At 33.8% G+C, this 21,434-nt stretch overlaps 1 protein-coding gene across 2 annotated transcripts in view; it reads right to left on the reverse strand.

Annotated features, from left to right (window-relative positions):
• Positions 1 to 797: 797 nt before the first annotated feature.
• CEP120 (centrosomal protein 120) overlaps positions 798 to 21,434 on the reverse strand; it is a 38,658-nt gene continuing 18,021 nt past the window's right edge. Inside the window, exons 14-21 of one of the 2 annotated variants that reach the window (XM_057367758.1) lie at positions 21,230 to 21,382; positions 20,497 to 20,586; positions 19,995 to 20,087; positions 18,256 to 18,417; positions 14,828 to 14,950; positions 13,311 to 13,409; positions 4,057 to 4,202; positions 798 to 3,401 (exon numbers count right to left, since the gene is read on the reverse strand). In XM_057367758.1, the coding sequence (XP_057223741.1) occupies positions 3,161 to 3,401; positions 4,057 to 4,202; positions 13,311 to 13,409; positions 14,828 to 14,950; positions 18,256 to 18,417; positions 19,995 to 20,087; positions 20,497 to 20,586; positions 21,230 to 21,382 (1,107 nt within the window). In that variant the 3' untranslated portion in view covers positions 798 to 3,160. The remainder of the gene's footprint in view (positions 3,402 to 4,056; positions 4,203 to 13,310; positions 13,410 to 14,827; positions 14,951 to 18,255; positions 18,418 to 19,994; positions 20,088 to 20,496; positions 20,587 to 21,229; positions 21,383 to 21,434) is intronic. The other variant, XM_057367759.1, reaches the window with a different exon arrangement.

Consider the following 21,434-nt stretch of genomic DNA (forward strand, 5'->3'; position numbering starts at 1 on the left):
TAGCATACAAAGACACAGGGAGGAATCCTCTGCCTGAAGACTATAATGAAAAAACAATGGTGTTTCTAAATGCCCTWATTTTGAAGTGGACTAATGCTTTTACTAGACTAGACTGGACAAATACAGGATATAATCAAAGTTTCCTTATTCAAAGTGAAATGCAAATTCTGGACCCAAATCCTAAGGCAGATGAAGGCTGGAACTGATTTGTCATGGAACAGACAAATAACAGCTCCCCCAGCCCGCAGCCAGGTTCACAGAAACATATTGGTAAAAGTTTTTGTTTTGAAATAATTCCATCAGTTTCCCTAGTGAAATCTGGGTGCAATAAACTCAATAACAGTTTGCCAGGATTCCAGGAGGGTCTAGCAGTTGCTCCTTTTCCCACCACTTTTCTCTGGCCTATGGAACCAGGACTTAAYCTGAAAACACAGGCCTCACTTCCAGCAGTCTTTTTATGCTGGGTAAATTAAAATGGGCTCTTCATCCCATGCATTTGTTTCAAATGACATTTCTCATGAAATGAAGAGAGATTAAGATTAAAATTTTGAGATATTTCTGATTAAAWAATGGTATTTGGTCTTTCCACTGAATAACCCTAGCCTCTAAAATGGCTTTGAGATAATAAAAAAGGCAGYTGGAACCCAACTTAGAAATTTTCTTTGAAAGACAGTAATATTGAGCTCATGTCTGCTATATATACCTACAACAAATATATATTTTGCTTCTGGACTATTTCAGATAAACTGTGCTGGAAAAAATTAAACTCAAACATCAAGCAAGATTAATTTCCTCATTTTAATACAAACAATGATCACAAAGTACAGCAATGACTATAAAACTAAAAAGAAATGTAAATTTTTTTAATAATCACAAAATTAATGCTTTGCACCTCATAAGCTGTGAACTTTCAAAAGATTAAATAAACTCAAATAGCTTAAATTATTAGGTTTATAAATGTTTTTAACAAACAAGCATTCTATGTTTCATTTTACTCAGTGCTCTGACTTGCTAGAAAGAAAACTCAAGTTTCTTTTTAAAACACACAGCAACATGATTGTATTTTTTTATATGCCACAGAAGAGACTCAATTAAAAATTAATTATTAAAAATATTTTAAAGTGAAATTAACTTTGATTAACAAGTTTATTATTTTATGGACTCAAGCACTAAAGATAGGAAAGAGTAAACARAATTATTTGTTCAAATACATAGTTAAAAAATAAATGCAAAGTCTTTAATATTTACTTGAAAATCAACTTTTATTTCATAAAATAGTACATCTGAAAAGTCATAGAATACCAGTTCAAAAAAACAACCAGTTATGAAAATTTAGTCAACACTGTCTTTGAAATATTTAAGTCTCAGGCACCCTCCAGTGTTTGGAGAAGAAACTACACAAGTGAGGAAGCATTTGAAGAAAAAAAGCCATGAACAAGTTTTTCTATCAAAATAGAAGGACCCTGCATCATTTACAATAATTGCATATAGCCATGCATCAGTGATATGACACAGCACGATGCAAAAAATATTGCAGAATTGCATTTCATGGATTTCTATGGGACGGCAATATTTTCTTTGCTAGTGGAATCTCTAAGCACACTACCTAGAAAACTACAGTTAAGTGTGCAAAATATTACAAAAGAATTTCTTATGAAGTCTGGTATTGATAAGTATTCAAGTATTCCTCAGGAAATATGATCTSAATGTTTATACAGCTTGTTTATAATTTTTCTAAGCATTCTAAATTWATAGTTTATTTAGCAGGAGGTACAGTCATGGTAAGGAGGAAAACTAAAATACAATATACCCCTCCTTCCATTTTATAATGAGTACCACACAAAACAGGGGAAGTCATGTWTACAACCCTCCCTGTGAAAATTCACTGATTTTATGCAAAAAACCCCAAACCACTATTTTTTCCAATGGTATCTTCATTCATTCTAAAAGTAAAAAATCCTGAGGTGATTTTTGTACTTGACACTTAAAAGGAAATGCTTGTAACTACAGGACAGACAAGAATGCCTATTGAAATGACAGTGATGTAAATTAATGTTATTAGGTAGACGTACACAAATCTAACAAAAACAGAATGAAAGCCGGAAACCAAAGCGTTCTCAATTGTGATTTTACAGACTAACATTAAGTGTGGATTTTTCCCTTGCATGCTGTTTGTACTTCCAAAATCAAACAAAACTTTACATTCAATTTAAGTGGTAATGAGATAACATGTTTTGAAATGCGTGTTAACTAACTTGAAAGGGGTTACATCTTGATTAAAGAAAACATCTTTACCTAAAATAGCTCTTGTTTTATGTTTGTTTTCAGAATATGAAGTGTATAAATCCACCAAATTATGGCTTCAAGTATCTTTCCTCATTAGGAATTGATGTAAGAATGCATGTATACTTCTGAATATATATTCAGAATACTACTGAATATATATTCTGAATATGACCTTATTCAGAAGTATAAGGTCTTCATCCTCCTGTGTWCATTGTTACCAGGACATGTGCAAAACTGCTAGGGCAATGCTGTAAAATCAGGCTAGTTAATAACTGGTTCAGCTTCAGTTTAAGGTTTGATTTTTATCCCCTCACACTCAGTTACAGTTAGAGAAGCAAACATGTATTACCTTGTCATTTAGTTAAAAAGTAACATCTGATCAGTGCTTTAGTTCAGTTTAGGAATAAGAGTTCTGTCAGGGAAAACAGCTGATGCCATTTTTTGCCTAGTATACCTGAAGAGATATTTTTAAAAATTGAATTAAATCATAACAATATTGACCAAAAACATCTTAGAATCAATATTAAAAATATTACAAATAAACCTAGTCAGGGTGATGCAAAAAGAGGTAGGAAACATTTCAGGAGAGAGTACACAAGATAAATATATTTACACACACACACACACACACACACACACACATCACACATAAATATACATATGAGTACAAAAACATTACAAACCAGTCATTGCCCCCATAAAACTTACAACTGTGCTTAACTTGACACATTGCAAATATTTACATTGACTTCAAAGAGAGCTGACTATAATGTGCAAAACAAAGCATGACATTACATATTTTGCAAAGTAGTATAGGCTTATAAAAGTCACTCTATCCAGATTTTGGCTCCTTCTAAAAACTTTTTGCATGCTTTTAAACASTGATGTTCCTTTTTGCAATAGCCTCTCTAATTTGACGATCAAGTTCACTTACAATATGGTCTTCATGATTATAGACTCCTGTTCTCAACAGGGTATCCCTCTCTTCTATCAGACGAGAGAGGTAATCATCTGTATTCTCATTTAGTTTTCTACAGCGAAGACTATCCATTCGACCACCAGAAGAATCTTTAGYATCTTGCAATTTCTTCCTCTCCTCTTCTTGTTGTTTTAGCCTGGTATCGATAAAATATAAAGAATTAGAGAATAAGACATATTAAAACCCACTTTGATTGTCTTTAGTTTATCTACTGAAGTACTAAGTAAAAGAAAGGAATCTGTGAAAGCCAAAAAAATTATTCTCCCTCTGGGGAAAAGGATAACAACTAAAAGAAACGTTAATGTAATACTGAAATATTAACAATGCCTTTGGTAAGTGCACATGTAACTATGATACTTGCTATCAAAGCTTCTGCTTTGTTAATGTAAACTGTAATGAAATTAAAAGGATTCAGCATACAAAACTAGAGCAGACAGCTTTTGAGGACAAATTTAAAACTTCGGTGTATTCAAAATAAGAATAGAACATGCCTTGTTCTTTTCTTAACACAGCAGCTATGCTTAGAACTGAAGGTTTAAAAGAGAAAAAAAGCTTGGTGCTGTGCATTTATGACCTTAACAAYAACAAAAAAACCCAGATGGTGTTAAACCTGGATTTTTCTGCTGTAAGTTGTATTTTCCAAATGTGCAATTTCTACCAAACTAACTTCTTTAACTGGACTGACAGCCAATTATAATCTTAATATAATTGAATCTTCACCTGTTTTGAGGCTGACACCAAGAAGAAGGAAAGCAGGCAGATGGGGAGGAATCTTACAAATACTTTTGTACCTGTTAAGTTCATTTCTGATATCCTCCAGCTCTTGTCGGTCTGTTTTCCCCAGCTCTTTTTCTTCTGCTGCCAAATAGCGCAACCTCATGTGCTCCAGCTCTTGTTGCTGCTTTTTAAGGTGAGCCATTGCATTTTCCTGTTCACGCTGCATGGGAAAGGGTGAAGATATAACTCAGCTGATTATGTCATGACACATAAAAGTGCTAATTGTAGTGACAGAGCAGAACTTTGGGAATGAAGTCATGGCAATTACACCTCCAGGAGTATTAGAAATGTAGGAGTTAACAGAGTATCTTAGCTAGTGATATCTGTAACACAGTAAGACCAGAAACGATCACAATCACAGTAAACCTGTCCAGTCTGGATTAACTGCAGCCCAATCACAGATATCTTCCCATTAACAAAATAGCAAAGATGTTAACAAACCCTCTTACTAACTTTGGCTTAAGTTGGTAGACATAAAACTTATGCTTCTGGAACTGCTCAAGCAAATGATATTTATTCCTTCCCTATGTAGTTATCTGAAATAATTTTTTTTTAATAAAATAAAAGCTAAGTAGCTGTAGGAAACTTCCACCATCAGTCCCATAGTGCCTAGTACCAAAGCTTCATGAACGGTTTTTTARAATAGCAACTTGTGGTTAAAAAACAAGCCTTGAAAACAAAAATTCTGGCTAGGTCCTCTTACATTTGCATAGCACTATGCAAAATTTTGGATAACTTTGTGGATTTAATGAAATCAATTTATGCATTCTGAAAGCTTGCTTGGCTCTAACTTTTCAAGCTCAAAACAGATACTAATAAAACYGAAGTTTGAGTCCACTACCACTTCMTGACATTAAAGTGCTTTATTGAGAAACATGGCTCTCTCTCCATTTGTCATTTTCCATACRACCTTGATCACTAACTCAGTGTACTCAGTCTTACATGCAGAATAAGACAGAAGACCTGAGGTAGTTAAAAATAAGACAGGAGGTTACACAAACATCCTGGATCTAGGCATATCATGAAGTGCAAGTTTATCTTTTCAATTTTGGCATAGCTTTCACCTAAAGGATTTAATCAGTTTTTTATTTATTATGGGGATAAAAAAAAAGGTAATTTTTTGTTCGATGTGTGTAAGCATATTCTTTATACAGTCAACCTCATAATATTTGAAAGAGTTCAGTCAGGTAGTTTCCTGAATCCCAGATACCGGCATTTTAAGTACTCCCTGTTGATGATCAATGATTGACAAGATAATCTGAATTACAGAAAGAATTGGTCAAAAAAAAAGGACTCTTATTTAGTGTGAACAGATAAGACAATAGAGAAGTAGTCAAGAAGAAATTATAGCATGTATGCAAACCTAAATACTTTGTTTTTATAAATTCAATACACCAGCCAGAAATTAAATGTTAGAACTTCAGTGAGACAGGTCATAAATCTTGAAGAACAACTTTCTAAAGAGATACATACTAATAAAAAAGCCAAAAGCAGGAATCCTGCCAAAGACTCTCCAGCTGATAGATGACTGGAGCATAGAAAAAAACACTTGGTGAAGATAATGCCATAGTCTTTCCTTCCCCATCAAGAATTCATAGCAGAAGGACATTCCCATGTGAGAAAAACCCTTTTTTTACAAGAGAAAGGTTTGAAGAATACGGAAAGMGAATAGCTATTTTGCTTCAGTGTGAGACCAATCTACAAATATATACAGCAAATATTAACACAAGTTACTACAGAATGCTGATATTTAGAATTTTCAAGAGTTATAAGGAAATTCCAACGAAAAGTTGTGAGACTGACTAGAGGTTAGTCTTAACCKACCACCAAAATTAGTATTGATACTACAGGAATAATTATTTTTCCATTTTAAAATTTATTCTTTCTTAAAAAAGAGGCCTTAGAAATACCAGCAGAATTAATTCCATAGTGGCCAAATTGGTTGAAACTATAACTAAACCCAAGCAAAGTATATGGGTACATCAGAAAGAATAAATCCAGCTTTTGTAGAGAAGTCACTCCTCAACTAGTCTTAAAAAACCGAACTAAACACCACACCAAAGAAACCTCCTAAAACAAAACACACAACTAAGCAGTCACAGAGAAAAATACTCTCATCTTACTCAGGAGGATARCTGTCAATCATACCACAACAGCAAGGAAGTAACTGGATTCCACAACAATCTACTCTGCAGTATACTCATAAATGAGGAAATCACTATGGAACAGTTTGCTGTTGATACAATCTAATTCAGTGACGAAAAAGTGGATGTGTAAAGACCAGGTTATGGAGACAAAAATTAATTAGTTTAAAAAGGAAACAGATAAATTAAGAATACATTCACTTACATCTGTTAAACCCRATAGCCTGAATGCAACTGCTGGCTCATAATGTACTTAACTGGCTGACTGAAGGCAACTGGAGGATCTTCAAAGATATCCAAGCAGTTTCTAGATCTTGTGCATCTACTGCTGGCCTCTGTATAGACCACACTAATATATTTCACATCAATTCACTAGCTGGATCTTTCCCACCCAACGAAAAGCATGGCTCAAACTCAAAACTACGTATATTCCAATTAGATACRTAACTCAAATTATTAAAAGAGTGGAAATTAATCACTTATGCAATATATTTGAGCATATGAGGAGCCTTTTGATCCCAGAAAGTTCTAAGTTAATAAAACATTTATGCTTTAAAAAAAATGCTACATATAAAGCAACAGTATCAAAGTATTTGAAAGAAGAGTCAGAGAGTGGGTTTTGTTGTTTTTTTCCCTCAAATCCCAGCAAATATCATAATGGCATTTTCTGATTTCTAAATATGTAGATAGACAACAGTGTCCAGCCAGTAAAGCCAGATTTCAAGTATAAAACAGGCTATGAGAAAGAATGAAATTAATGTAACTATTTTGATAGTTGGAATAATGTTGGGGTTTTTACTTTGCTAAATGAAGGTAGTAAAAAAAACCACCGAGAAGGATCTTTAAAGAGAAAAGAATTAACTTTAGAAAACTCCTTCAGTTTATTCATGCTCTCATTGTCCCATTTTAAACTAGGGATACTGTCATGGGAAGCTGGGGTATTAATCTAAATCTGTCAAATTTGTGTACCTCAATAATTCTACAAGAAAATTATTTTTGAATGTACATTGTGAAAAAATTGACCAAAAACTAAATACTGCCAAACTAACAGAATAGCACTTGTTACTAGGATAGCAAAATGTTTTCACATAAACACAAATTATCGCATAGATGTTACTACACTCAGTAGAAGCCTTCTAATTCAGTCCTTCAGTTTGTGGAGTATATTACTCAGATCTATGAGGAAAACTTCTGAAAGTGTTCTTCCAGCCACATTTCAGAAGAAATGCGTAACTGCACACTGGCCAGAAGCAGCATGTGGGACCAGAGGTTTCATGACAAGCTGATGTGTTACTATTTGACCCAAGAAAGTTCAAAGATCTGTAAATTTCTGCTTAAGTCCAGCAATTTGTTCACAATGGCAATCTGAGAGCAAACATGCTTAAATGAGCTCAAAGGAGAGATATATCTTAGAGGAAGTACATATACTKAAGGTTAATAGAACAATATCTGAAGCTCAATTAGACCAGGAAGAAGACATGCTACTCCTAATGCTTTCATATTGATCAGAAGAGATCTTATTTAAAAGCTTGGTCCTTCATGCCTTCACTGAATGAGTTCATTTCACGACCATTTAAAAAAAAAAAAAMMAAAAMMAAAAAAAMCCCCRAACTTTAATAAAMGTTTAATCAAACCCAGAAAAGGGCAACAGAGAATGATGCAGAGGTCAAGGAGAGATAAAGGAAAAACAAGGGTTTTCTGCAGAATCCTTTGTTCAGTTTCTGTTCCTTTAGTTATTTTCTGCTGGGAAAAAATTCTATCAAAAAAACCCAACAAACAAAACCAACCAAAACCAGTGTCACTAGAGAGAGCATGCTCTTTGCTAAAGATATTTCTAGATTTGTAGGTAAGTAAGACTGAATATAGTGGGTGCTAAATTCTTGTTTTCTCAGTAGAGGAAACACCTTAATCAGCACATTTTGTCTCCAAGCTAATGTTGGATAGAATTTTTTCTTCAGATAAATGTGATTTATATTTAATTTGATTGCTAGTACAATTGTGAAGTAAACATGGCAAATATTTGGCACTTCCTTATTTGGAGTGTTGAGGGAAAAGTCCAGATTTAGCCAGTGAAAGTAAGAATTTCAGAGGTGTGCCATGCTATGACCTTGAAAAGGGACATTTAAGCATAATAATAATGAATTAAAAAAATGAGAATCAACATCTGCTGAAGCAAGATTTCCCTACCCTTCAATGCAGCTTGGAAAAGAGACTATAAAACAAGTGAGAAGGGATTCTTTTATGATGGATCCGTGTGTAATTTACATTACACACTTCATACTCTTGATTTTCAAACATCTTTCCCAACATTAGTCCTTGACTCCCTGAAAAAGTCTGTCATAACAATTTGTAGGGTGCATAACAGAAAACTTGCTCTATGTATACCATTCATAGCAGAGCAAGAGAAACCCATTTCCTAATAATCCATCAATACAAGAAGATGGCAAAGAATTTACAACAGTTTGATAAGAAAGGAGGCATGCTGATTTTTAATTAACTTATATACAATTTTGTTATGATGTGTAGAGGGACCATCAAAAGACTGTGTTTTGTTATGATGAGAGAGAAAGAAGGATTTCTTATTCATCTCAGTGATGAAGCTGGTGCCACTTTATCAGAGACACTCACGTATTAAATCCACTTCTTCCATGACAATGAAACAATCCACTGAGCAAGAACTTTTTTAAATAGAGAATAGAGCTGTACTGTACAGTACGATTAGAAATGTAGTGGAATTTATTGTGAGATCTTTCAAAGTAAAAAAACAATATTAATAAAACATTTCTGCACATTTACTTTACATGTAAAGTCCAACATCTCTAAACCCCCTTGTAACGTCTTCATTTCATTCTGTGTATACTGAAAAACTAAGTTATAATCTAATACTTGGTATTCTTTAAGTGTATCTCAGTGCACACAAGTTTAAACATGAAAATTCTCAGTTAAGACTTTATTTTACTCCCATAAAAYATCCCAAAATAAGGAACATTTCAGATTTACTCCCACATTGTTCTTATTCTAGACAGCCAGGTTGTTTTAAACCTGAGAAGTACTAGAAGTTTTCCTTCTAAACATTTAGAATTTTGAATATTTAAATTTCAGCTAMGGGAACACTCCAGAATGATCAGCTGCTGCACTAAAGGCAACTTTATGAATAGAAGACAAAACCCACCAGAAACTCAGAACACTTGGAAATACATAACACTTGCATCACCACCTAATAATCATTACTATTCCATAGTAAGGCAGCTACAGATGGATCAAGAGTGTCATATGCAAAAATTACCTCTGCAATATCGATCAGTTGGTCCAGATACCCTCTCCCGCACTACTTTGTCAGCATTCCTAATCATGTTATTCTTTTTGCACATTGTYTTTTCTTCACCATCTCACCCACCTCCTTCAGTATAATTCATCACCAATATTCCTTCACTAATTAATTTCATATTTTGCTATTCTCCTCTTGCATCCCAACAAACAAAACAAATCCATACCAAACAAGTCTGCATACTACTTATCAGATAATTTACTTCAAGCTTTCACTACCTTTCATCGCTGTAATATAGTGCTAGAGACATGGAATACTGTTTTAGAAGCTTGTGGTGGRAATCTCAATCATGCTTTGAAACCTATGATACTACAGAACTATCATCATTAAATAAAAATTAACCAATAATAAAAACCCATCAAAATTTCAATTATAATCAGATCATAAAAGAATCTCTGTATGTCACCAGGTGCTTTAGTTAAGAGGCTCTTCAATCAAGGAAGCACAATCTTTATTTTGCCATAGCTGCCTATAAATCCAAAAGGGAGATGTAAACATACATACACTAGACTAAACAATGGCTAAATAGCAGCCACTATTCACTCTCCCACTCATACATACCATGCAAGTCTGTGGGAAAAACTTACGATCGAAGCTAAGGAACTCAAGTAAAGTTTTCTGAAAATAACCCAGAGCTGACAAGTCAGTAGGAGGGCCTGGATGGTTTCAAGACACAGTTTTTAACCAAGATGTAGACTTTCAACTGTGGAGATTTTTTGTGTGCSTGTGTGCCTTTTTTGTTTTTTAATGAAGATTTACATCCTATAYTTGGATAAATTACTTATAAATTACTTATAAATTAACCAAATTAATTACTGAGTGGATAAGCAAGATTCCGGACAAAACAGAATGAATTGTCAACCAGCCAATATGGTCTATGCTCTTTTAAACAAATGCCTCAGTACTGGTTCTAACAGGTCTGTAGGACACAAACATATTAGAAGACTCATAAAAATACTTCTCCCCAAACACTAAATGCAAGCACATCTTGAGATTTTGGCTATTTAGATGAAATAGAGCCGAGACTATCAACTGCTGAAAGTTGTATTTCAGCCAGTTTTGATTTTTGTTTTGATACAATGTTTTTCACATGCAGACAGGTACTGAATTTGATATCTAAGTTCTGTGTAAGCATGTATGCAATTTCATGTAAATTGTTGGACTTCACCAAAAAACAATACTCATATTGTTACTCATCAAAATTACTCATCAAAACATATATACAAAAAAACATTTGGAAGTCTCATATGTGCAGTATTGAGATCACCCAGTCAGCATACATCGAAATGGCTTTTGAAATTTCCAGAAATGATAACATCTACCTGGGTGTACAGATATGTAGCTTATTTGTTGACATTTTTGTGTCCCAAAAAGCTGAACAGGGGTCTAACAAATGATGTATTAATACGGACTTTCACCAAGTAAYAGAAAGAAAGCTGGGTGAAGTATATTGTCGCTCAGCTTTACAAATCATTTAAATTTAACTAACTTCTGTGTTTTTTAAGCACAGGTAAATTTGTATATCTGCCTTTGTGTACTTCAGTAACACTGGCACTGCATTTAGCATTCAAAATCCTACCCATGGAGAAGCTTAGATCATATTCTATTAACAGCCCCAAACTTTAAGTTATGTGCTGTGTCTCTCATATTCTGCAAAATATAAAACTATCCCAGATGTGTGCTAAGAACTAGTTCCAAAGTAAAATAAAACCTTTTAATTAAGGAAACATTGACTTTTATGGTTGCAAATCAGAAGAGCATTTTACTAAATGCTTAGCCTGTAGATTATGCTTCTTTAATTCACAAATTGACTGCACCAGGTCACCTTTAAGTAATGGAAATCTCTGTTTAAACATTTTTTTGGCAGTGGGCACAAAGCATTAGATCTTATTTCCAAGACTTACCAGCTGGGTTTTGTCATTAACATTTATTAACAATCTAAGATACGGCTTTCAGCGTCTAATCCTCACTACACAAATGTTTTGTATAGCTCTCTAGAGAGCTTTGGTGTGACAAATTACTGGCACGGATTACAGCCCTGTGGCTATTCACCAGAGGCAGTGCAAAATTAACATGGTACTAATCCAATTCAAACAAGAAATTGGTCAGACTATGCACAATTGCACAAATCATCCGAACTAAAGCAAATCTAAAATTCCTTAAGCAACTGTTTCCAAATTTATATTTAAAACACAGTAAATGGTTTTTGATCAGATTTGCTTCAACTTTTATTTGGCTCTTTAAAGCCACTTAAAACCTTTATCAATATAGTAAGTATAACATGAAACACAAGTATAAAAACCACAAGAAACTACACTGAAAGGGTTTGTTCTACYGCAGAAAAGTTTTAGGTAGCATAATTCACTGTACATGCCAACTTATTTTATGGTTCAGACTTTCAGCGAGAGGTTCAGTTGAAACATCTACATATATTAATAAATTCAGATCATCAGGTCTATGGTGCTGAAATTTGCAATAAGAACCTGATAGTGATATGCTAGTGTTAGTGTGGCAAGTGACAATCTTTACTTTTATTCTGCAGGAATTTTTAAGTATGGCAAGAAAAACTAGGTTGGATATTTCATGACTGCTGAAGAAATTGTAATCAGAGAGGTAAGATTTATATTCTTCCTCCTATCACCTCCTCAAGCATAGATGCTTCAGAAATAGGATATGACTCCTATCCCTGGGCAAAAAGATACAATTTGAAGACTGCAAATGAGGATTAGCTTTTCCTTACTAATAATGAYTATAGTGTGCATTGATTCTCTTCAAACAGAAATACAAATTTAAAAAATATTAAAAATTAGAAGAGCATCACTTGAACTTCTTACTGTCCTAAACTTGAATATTCTATCAGTAGGAACGAAGGAGGTACTATAATCTGTAACAAAAGCCAACACGGTCCCTCAAGCTAGAATGATGTGAATACAAGTAATAAAAATCTTTTTCTAAACTTGAATTCTGAAACTTCATGTTCACTTCAACTTCATAAATGTTGATTCACTACTTAATTTGGATTAATGATTTACTAATTTGTTAGGGACAATGGGAATGCTAGCCATTCTCAAGCACATTGTTTCGCTAATGTTTACTGGAATTCATGAAAGACAGATGATGACAAAATACAGCACATAATATGGATACAGCAAGGATGAAATTGCTCTACTGCAAGTTTAAACRGAGTAATTTCAAGTCAGAAATATATGACTGTATCTATATAGATGCCCACAGACGTGTTAAAGCTTAGGATTCAAATAGCATGTCACATTAGTATGCGATTAGAATTTCTAAAAGCAGAGGAAGATTTTACTTCCAGTTTAAGTTTTCTGCAAATTTTCTTCATTTTACAGCATTCATCAAAACCAAAATCCTTATTTCTAAAWGCAAAGAAGAATTGCTTCTCACCTTTACCCTTCATTCATTAYACAATTAAAATAACAGAACAACTATTAGGATTGCAACAGACCAAGATGGTTGGGATAGTGGAAAAGTATTTTTCTGAAGTGCTTATTCAGCAGTATTTGGATTTAAATTAAACATTTATTATTTGAATCACATTTACTTTTAACTGTTTCAGCCTTCTTTGCATGTCTGAGCCTTTGTCTTTCTGATTTCAAAGTAAAATACAAACCAGTTTTGCAGTTCTCATTTTTGTTAAAAGCACAGCTCAGAGCTTAACTTCGCAAAGACAACACTAATAACACGAAAACTAACAGTATTTAACCATAATCCTTGTAGCTTCCAACACAACAACAACTTGTCTGTCTCATGTAACCAAAGAAAACCTGCATACCTGTTTCAACCTTGCAAGTTCTTTCAAAGCCCTTGTCCATTGTTGTTTGTAGTGGAGCTTTGACTTGGTAGCTGACTCYAACTTTCTTTCAAGTTCAACCTAAGAGCAATTAAAATCATATCAGCTGAAGCAGTAATAGCAGTAACAATCACWGAAAGATGTATATATACAAAGGGTCTGGTTTAAGAAAAGTGTTTATGTAGTGCAATATACAACATCATCTAAAACTGTTATACAATATAACATAAATATTATGGCACAAGAACATTTTCTTGTTTAAAATATAACCTTATTTTTATTGGATGTCCGTCTACACAAAAAGAAAAGATTAGTTTTTAGCACTAAATCTGCTGATGTAACTTTTAAATTTAAGATTCTCAAATTAACCATCCCCCCATCCTGTTTTTGTTCAAAGTACGGTTACAAACACTAATTTAACAAAAAGTGCTGTTGGAGAAATCTCTCCTAAAAAGGTGCATAAATTTTTTMGTTTGCTGATGAAAGATTTGTCCTACATTCTTTTCTCTGAAATACCCATCTGCTTAAACCATTCTTTAAAATGTTCATATGAATCCTTGATCTTACTAACTAAATAAATCTTTAAAAGTTTTAACCACTAAAAAAAATTTCATTTTATTATCTGTGCAAAAGGAGTTTTGTATTAAAAGAAATGAAAACCCTTATGAAGCACAAAAAAAMCCACAAAAAGAAAATATCAGGTATTTCCAATTAACAGCCTAAATTATTTTAGTAATCTGAAAAMGCCTATTTTCATTACATTTGTGAAGATCTTAAAGCACTGATTTGTTTAATTCATCTAACAAAAATARGAAATCCAAAAAATTTAATGTAAGAGCTTAAAAAGTCTGTAGAGATATAAAAATATTTTGCATCAGTTGTTTGCAAAATTATTAGAAGTTATTGAAGAATACAGTAACACACAGACTGGCCATATAACTGAACGTATTTTGTGCCTAGAAGCCTGGCCTAATTTTTTTCATTTGACCAACAATTTTACTCAAACCTCACAATAATTCTGAATATTTAATGCCCATACCTGTGATTTTAAAAGARTATTCTCTACTGAGGGCATGTATGGCTTTTAAGAAAATCAACTTATGACAGGGATTCCATTCTACTGATAAGTAACAATCTCTTTGCAGAAATACTTAATTAACAAAATGCACATAATGGAATAGCAKTTTAAATACTCAAGAAAATCCTCRTCTTTCTTTYGTTTTCTGAACAGAATGTTCACAAACCCCATCATAAATAATTATTTAAATATATAGTTTAGAGTTTTTTCCTGTTTTTGCCTGTAACATTACTGCTTCCTCTGTAGAAATAAGGCTATTGTTGACTTTGTGTCTGAATATTTAAAATCCAAAGAAATAACTGGAAAAAGTAAACCAAAATGGATACGTTAACCACTGCATCACACAGTATTATTCTACATCCCTCTTATCAGTGAACAAACCATTGTGATAGTTTTAAAGTACTAGAAAAATCAAATATACCTTTTCTAAAGTGAGAAGATTTATTTCCGATTGTAGCTGGATTTCTGGTTTGCTACTTTGCTGTTCTTTGTAATGCTGGAACTCCTTCTCCAAAGTCTTATGCTTATTTTCTGCCTCATAAAGCTACATTCAAGAAATCAAGATGCAAGTTATCAGAAAACCCCATTCACAGACAAATAATTAGATTACAGTACGTAATTTACTTCTTAGTTCCTGGAATGAACATCTTATTGTCAATTATCTGACATAAAACAGACACTGAAAGTTACACATTCATAATTAATGATTTCTTGATGATGGCACACAGCAGTGCTTCAGTAGGAAGAGTTTTAAAGAGCATCTTTGCTCAGTACTGAAAAGAAAAAAACAAGTCTGTCCTCATATACATAAGATCAAGATTTATGCACATTTTTGTTCACATTTCTAAAACAACTTGCAGAAGAAATATAGGAAGCATAACTACTAAGATTTACACATCTTTTAAAGAAAGCCAATGTTATCTACTATATGAAGTTTTATTACTTACTCAATTTCACAGCATAACTTTTTTAGGAATGTCTGCAAAAGGAAACGACTAATACTTTGTACAGCCAAATGATTTAGAAGAAAGGCTGAAGSAGAAAGGCTTCAGTGACTAATGACTTAATGCTGTGTACCTCTGCCCTTACTGTGTACTTCCACAGTTTCAAGACGATTTTTATAAAAAGAGTGCTTTGCATTTTACACAAAATGGGTAATTTGAAAAATTATGCCAATACACAATTGCTACAAAGAAAGTAAGGAAGTCAAATGTTTAACATGTTTTATAATGTGTTAAAAATACTGAGAACTTTCTGTAAAGTTTTCTTCTTCTGTTAAATATTATTCAASTATAAATACCTTAATACACCTCATGGAACTGATGTATTCCATAACAGAACAGGATCCCACATGAAGATCTTGTACTTATATTTAACTAGATTATGCAAGTATTTCCATGAATTGTATCCAACAGTTTAGAATACTGGGTGAAAATTCTTTGGAGAACTCATTTCTGTTTCAAAGCAAACAACTTGTACTAGTACATCAATATTTTAATTCTTTGGATATTTTACCTAGGTAACCTCTATTTTTCTCATAAAATTCTACTTTTGCATTTATAATTGTTACAGAATGGATGGAAGAAAGCAAAGATGTTTCATAGGGAGCCATACAAAGCCATAGTTCACAGCCATGTTTTTCACACATAACTACAATAGCCAACTTAAACAAAAGATATTGCTATTTATCGCCTTTTAATTTTTACCTATTATCACCWTTTCATTTCTACCTATTTCTTTTTGAAGCAGACATGATGCCAATGACAAGGAGAAATACCAGCTTTCCCTAGAACTTCTATGACAATTTTTATCTTCTTGTTTGGCTCTGGAAACACTTTCAAAAACTGAGTTTTTCTCATGAGACCTTAGAACTGTGGACTATGAGGAAACTATAAAAAAATCACACTAATAAAGCATGATTTCCTCACTCAGAAAGTAAGGGTGATGCTCTTTAAGGTAGATGTTTCAAGGATCTTCTCTTGTACATAGAGGGCTTACCTCCAAACAAGTTGAATTATAGAGTTCTCTAAATGTCTAAGTGTGGAAATTTTGTATTGACAAAACCCTTTAAAAGGTAAGATCCCTCATTCCAGAACATTCCATGTTAAAAAACTGGAAACAACACAAAAAAAGGCACAAACAATAAACTCCACACCCAGAAAGRTCTTAAAAAAAGACCCATCTGGTAGCAACGGGAATTTTCTGCTTGTCCACATTACAAAGAACAGGATCCTGGAGTGAAACTCCAAAGGAAGCAAACAAAACCCCACCCCCAAAAAAAGCAAAAGAAAAAAGCCTGTGTTATGCAGAGTATGTGGCAACAACCACCACATATTGAAGCATAGCAGAACAGTACAGAGGAAGACAGCCAGGATCCTCTGGAAAGAATGGCCTTCATACAAAACAAGACAAAACATAGCAGGGCTTGCGTTTGGAAGAGAAACAGTATGACAGCCACCTATGCAACCAGGAACAGTCAATAAAGAATTCTTCATAATTATTAAGTAATGTGCTTAAAACGAGCAAAAAGAAGTTTCTAAATATATAAGACATAATTAAATTTTAGAACTCAGTGTGATAGGAYGTTGCAATACTAAATACTTTTAAAAAGGAACCGTATAAGATCATGAAGAAAACTCACTGAAGGCTAGTAAATATGAAACTGACTCTGGTGAGGASTACAAAAAACCCTTGATGGTATTGCTGGATATATCAAAATTGCGGGGTTTTTTCATTGTTCCATTTCTTATTTTCTTGTCCTCTAAATCCAGCCATTTCTACAACATAATCCTGAGCTACATGATCTTTAGTCTCAAAACTGTATGTCTGTTCTGAATAYGAAAAATAAAGCGATTGTGATGTTTTATTTAGAAAAGATCTGTTGAAGCTAAAATTGGTTAGTGGGAATGAAAAGAATGAATATGAAAGAAGAATACTRGCTGGTGGCATTTGGTCACTTAGGCATGAAGAACTACTGGGAGCCTTGTCTGGACTGGTAGCTSCCAAAAACACATATAAAATTTAAAAGTGATCCACTTATTACTTGGAAGGGGATTGCATTCTGCAGTTTGAAATTGCTCATCTCTATTCAGTGACCGTTCAAGTAGAATAAAAACCCCAAAAAGATCTAGCACAACTCTTCCTAAGGTCGAAAACATGCCTTTGGCTGACACAATTCTTTAAACAGTGAAAGCTAACATGGGACTATCACTATCACATCTCAGACATGAAAAACACCAAAACAAGTAATTAATCTACAAAAACTAAGTACTTTGCAGAACACTTAAGCATTAGTGAGATTTAATCCACTTGAGAACAAACTGAGTGTCCAATGCTGTAACAGCTGAAAAAAGAAAGTACTAACTTCTACAGTTTATCAAGAAGAAACTAGACTATCCATATTGTGAGTTCCAAAGCTAGCTTACAGGACAACAAAACACGGTCTAAATTTTCGGTTTAGAAACGTTTCTCAGAATAGAAGATAGCAGTAACAAGATCATTTCCCCCTCTGCCCCAATAAGCATAACAGAAAYACTCTTTTGTAATAACACTAACTGCAGTCAAACTGAAATAAGTTACTGAAATGCACRCTGCTGCTCAAGTTCTTCATGTAAAGTATGCTTTTAATTGAAACTTGATTTTCAGTGTTGAAAAAATAATTACAAGCAATTGCAAACTGGTCCTATCGCTGAGCAAGACTGACAAGGATGGATCTCAGCACAGAGAAAACTCACCAAACAATTGAAATAAAATTACAAAGTTGCCAGAATACACAAGACCCCAAACCAATGCTTAACTTAGTACACCTTGAAAAACGGTCACTTAATTAGAAAATAAAAGTGTACTTACCTGTTGATGTAAGCGAAGCTTGTCTTCTTCCAGTTGTTTAATTTTTGACCTTTCTAGCTCAAGCTGGTGCGCACATTCCTCTCTAGCTCGCCGCACAGAATCCTGAAGCACCTGCAGATTTCGTTCATGTTCTGCTTGCAACTCCTTCTTTACTCTTTGAAGCTTAAAAAGAGAGACATATTTGTATTAATCCACAGGAGTGAAAGCATTACTTTAAGTCTCAACTATTRCAGCTTTTTTTAAAAAAAAWTATTAATTTTAGAAATGAAACAATAAATTCCTGYTGTCCATATGTTTGCTATATGCGTTCTTACTGAATTTCAGTTTAACTAACAATCTGCCAGTTATTACATTACAAATAAGCTCCTGTTTGACYATTGTAAAAACAGAGCTAACTGTAGCTCTTCTGTGCATTCTACATATTTCTACAGGATAGCTCAAGGCAAGTTTCACATCCCCCTTCTTGCTACAAAGTGAAAAGCTAAGTACACCAATTCACTGAAGACTGTGAAAGTCACAGCTATAGTCATCATGTCTTTAGGTCAGTAACACTGCACTGCTCAAACTAAGCCTATTGAGAGAATTTCTCATCAATCTAAACAGAACAATCCTCGACGTGTTTGAACTTTCTASAAAGGTTCTACTGTCCCAGATAACTGCCAGCTGAATAGAAAGTTCTCCAATGGCCCATTTCTCAAACTGTGTAATTGCTAACTAAATACAACATCATTTCATCTGGACGTTTTTGGAACCCATTGCTTTTTATCATCTCTAAACTCTYAGGTCAGAATCTCCCTAAACTCTGAGAAAGTTATTAGAGAAACATACATGAGATTCAAAATAACTACTTCTACTCAGACTGAAATAAACACTAGCACAAGATTTTTTTGCATAGATGTTAAAGTCAGAACATTTTTGATAGCACGAACTGCACCTTAAGGTACAGATAGCCTGAGCACTGAATAGGACACACGTTCAGCCTGCAAGTCACTGTCGGAAATTCTCAACTTTGTCACAAGCATAAAAGGGATTAGTATGATAGAAAAATTAATCTGAGTTACAAGGAGGAAAGAGAAASTTTGTTGGACATCTAAAACACGAAAGTATTTTACCTATATAATGTTTGCTCTGAAGTATAAGAATAGGCAGTTTATTTTCTTTTCATATGACTAGCACTATCCCTGAAGTCACACCCCACTTCCTCAGATTGGGGGTGTTCAGTRCAGTGGTAGTTACTGGTTTCTCTTGCATTCTCTTTCACCCTGTCACTATTGAAAAATAAATAAATAGAAGTAGGAACTCTGAAAATATTGGATAACAAAACTTGGACAACTGGACTTTCTCCCAGATCTGTCACTTTCTCCTATTTCAATTAGTAAATGTAGCAATTACTTTTTGAAATAAGGCACGCTCGTGTATGTGTACAATACTCACTTGACAGCAACTGAACTTGAGATATGCTAATGTTACATAAATGACTGCACTGACACTTCAATTCTGTCAAGAATAGAAGTTTCAGAGTTCTGTAATTCTGACGATTTTAAAAGTCACTGAACTTCTGTATCAGCAAAAAAGTGCAGTTGTAACAAAACTTGGCTTAATTATTAGTGCTCCTCTATATATCACTATGAATGTGGCTATTTAAGCTCTTATACACAAGACACAATTGTCACTATGTGAAAACCCAAACCTTATAGAAGCAGCTAATGCAACTAATCGTTAATRTGACCAGCTTTTACCTCTGATTCAGCACTAAAAAGCTGTCGCTCTCGCTTATCCAGATCTCTCAGGGTTTTCTGAAGTTGTTCTTCCAAAATATTATATTCTGCTACCTAAAAGAAGGAGGGGAAAAAAATTATAAAATATTGACTGTTTTTATTTGAAAACTTATATTTAAAACAAATTTTCAGCTCTTACTTAAGAACTTGGAATAGAGAATCCTTCTAACTAATGGGTTGATATGCACAGCCAGGTTGTAGAAGTGCTTTTTGACCATGCAAGTAAAAGGCAACTAAAGTTAAAAAGCTCCCATATACAGCAAGGTAACCTAAATAATTTCTAATAAATATTCTATGAATAATGGCTACTTTTCATTTTATTTGCGCCGCTGTACACTAGACGCAATGTGTATCAGTAGGAGCAAGGGCTTTGTGTGCACCCTTTGTTACATGTTACCAAACACTTTGTCAAGTTTATAGCAATTTAAAGACTTTCAGCAAGTATAAGGAGGAATTTCCTTACCTTTTTCTTCACTAATGCCTCTCTCTCCCTATCTCTTTTCTTCCATTCCTCTGCAAGTGCTTGCATATGGACCATTTCCTTCTTTTTAAGCTTTAARAGGTAAAAAAAAGGAAACAAAAACCCGAGACAAGAAAACCACATCAAAATTGCTGGTAGTGCACCTTTAGAGCGCTAGCAGACCTAAGTCTTGAAGTAAGAGTTTTGTATGCTGACTTGCAAGGTATGAGTCTCATAATGAAAGGTCTTTCTTACACTGAAGTACAAAATGCAAAGTAGACACATTTTTGAGAAAARTAACCTAACAAATAGCTGCTCAATTCTCAGATTCTTTTAAAAACAAGCACATGACAAAAAATACCTAGGATGACTTCAAGAGCAGACAGCAATGGTTTTTGAGAAAAGACTAAAGGAATACAGAACTAGCATTTAATGTGAATAGTTTGAATCTTGAAGCTACTTTTTTTTTATAGAGTAATGGGAATGATGGGCATGATGACAGTATTCTGCACTTCTAACTCAGCACCTCCCTCACTCAAAAATTAATTTTCCTCCTTAAGAGCATGGAATTTGTGGATGGAATAGTTTACATCTGAAGTTTTAATATCTGTATGACTAAAATTTAGTTCTTATTTGAAACAATGCCAAAATAAAATAGAATTAATGTTATTCTCTGTACCTGTTCTGCTAAACCTTCTCTGGCAATCATGTAATTAAGATAATAAAGAGTAAAAACCTGATTTTCAAAAATGTCCTCTTGCATTTCCTTCCACATTTCTAACTCGAGTGCTGCTTTGTATTCCAGAGTTTCTCGAGGTTCTGGATGGTCCTCAGGGGCACAGCGAGGCTGAGTATGAGGGACAAGCCGTTGTGGACCAGCACCTACATCCTGATACAATAAGAACGGATTTTTCATTGGAATGTCAACTTTTCAAAAAAAT

Source organism: Malurus melanocephalus, unplaced genomic scaffold (genome assembly GCF_030028575.1).
Source record: "Malurus melanocephalus ecotype Western Australia unplaced genomic scaffold, MMel_1.1 scaffold_84, whole genome shotgun sequence".
In the NCBI taxonomy this organism is placed as follows: domain Eukaryota; kingdom Metazoa; phylum Chordata; class Aves; order Passeriformes; family Maluridae; genus Malurus; species Malurus melanocephalus.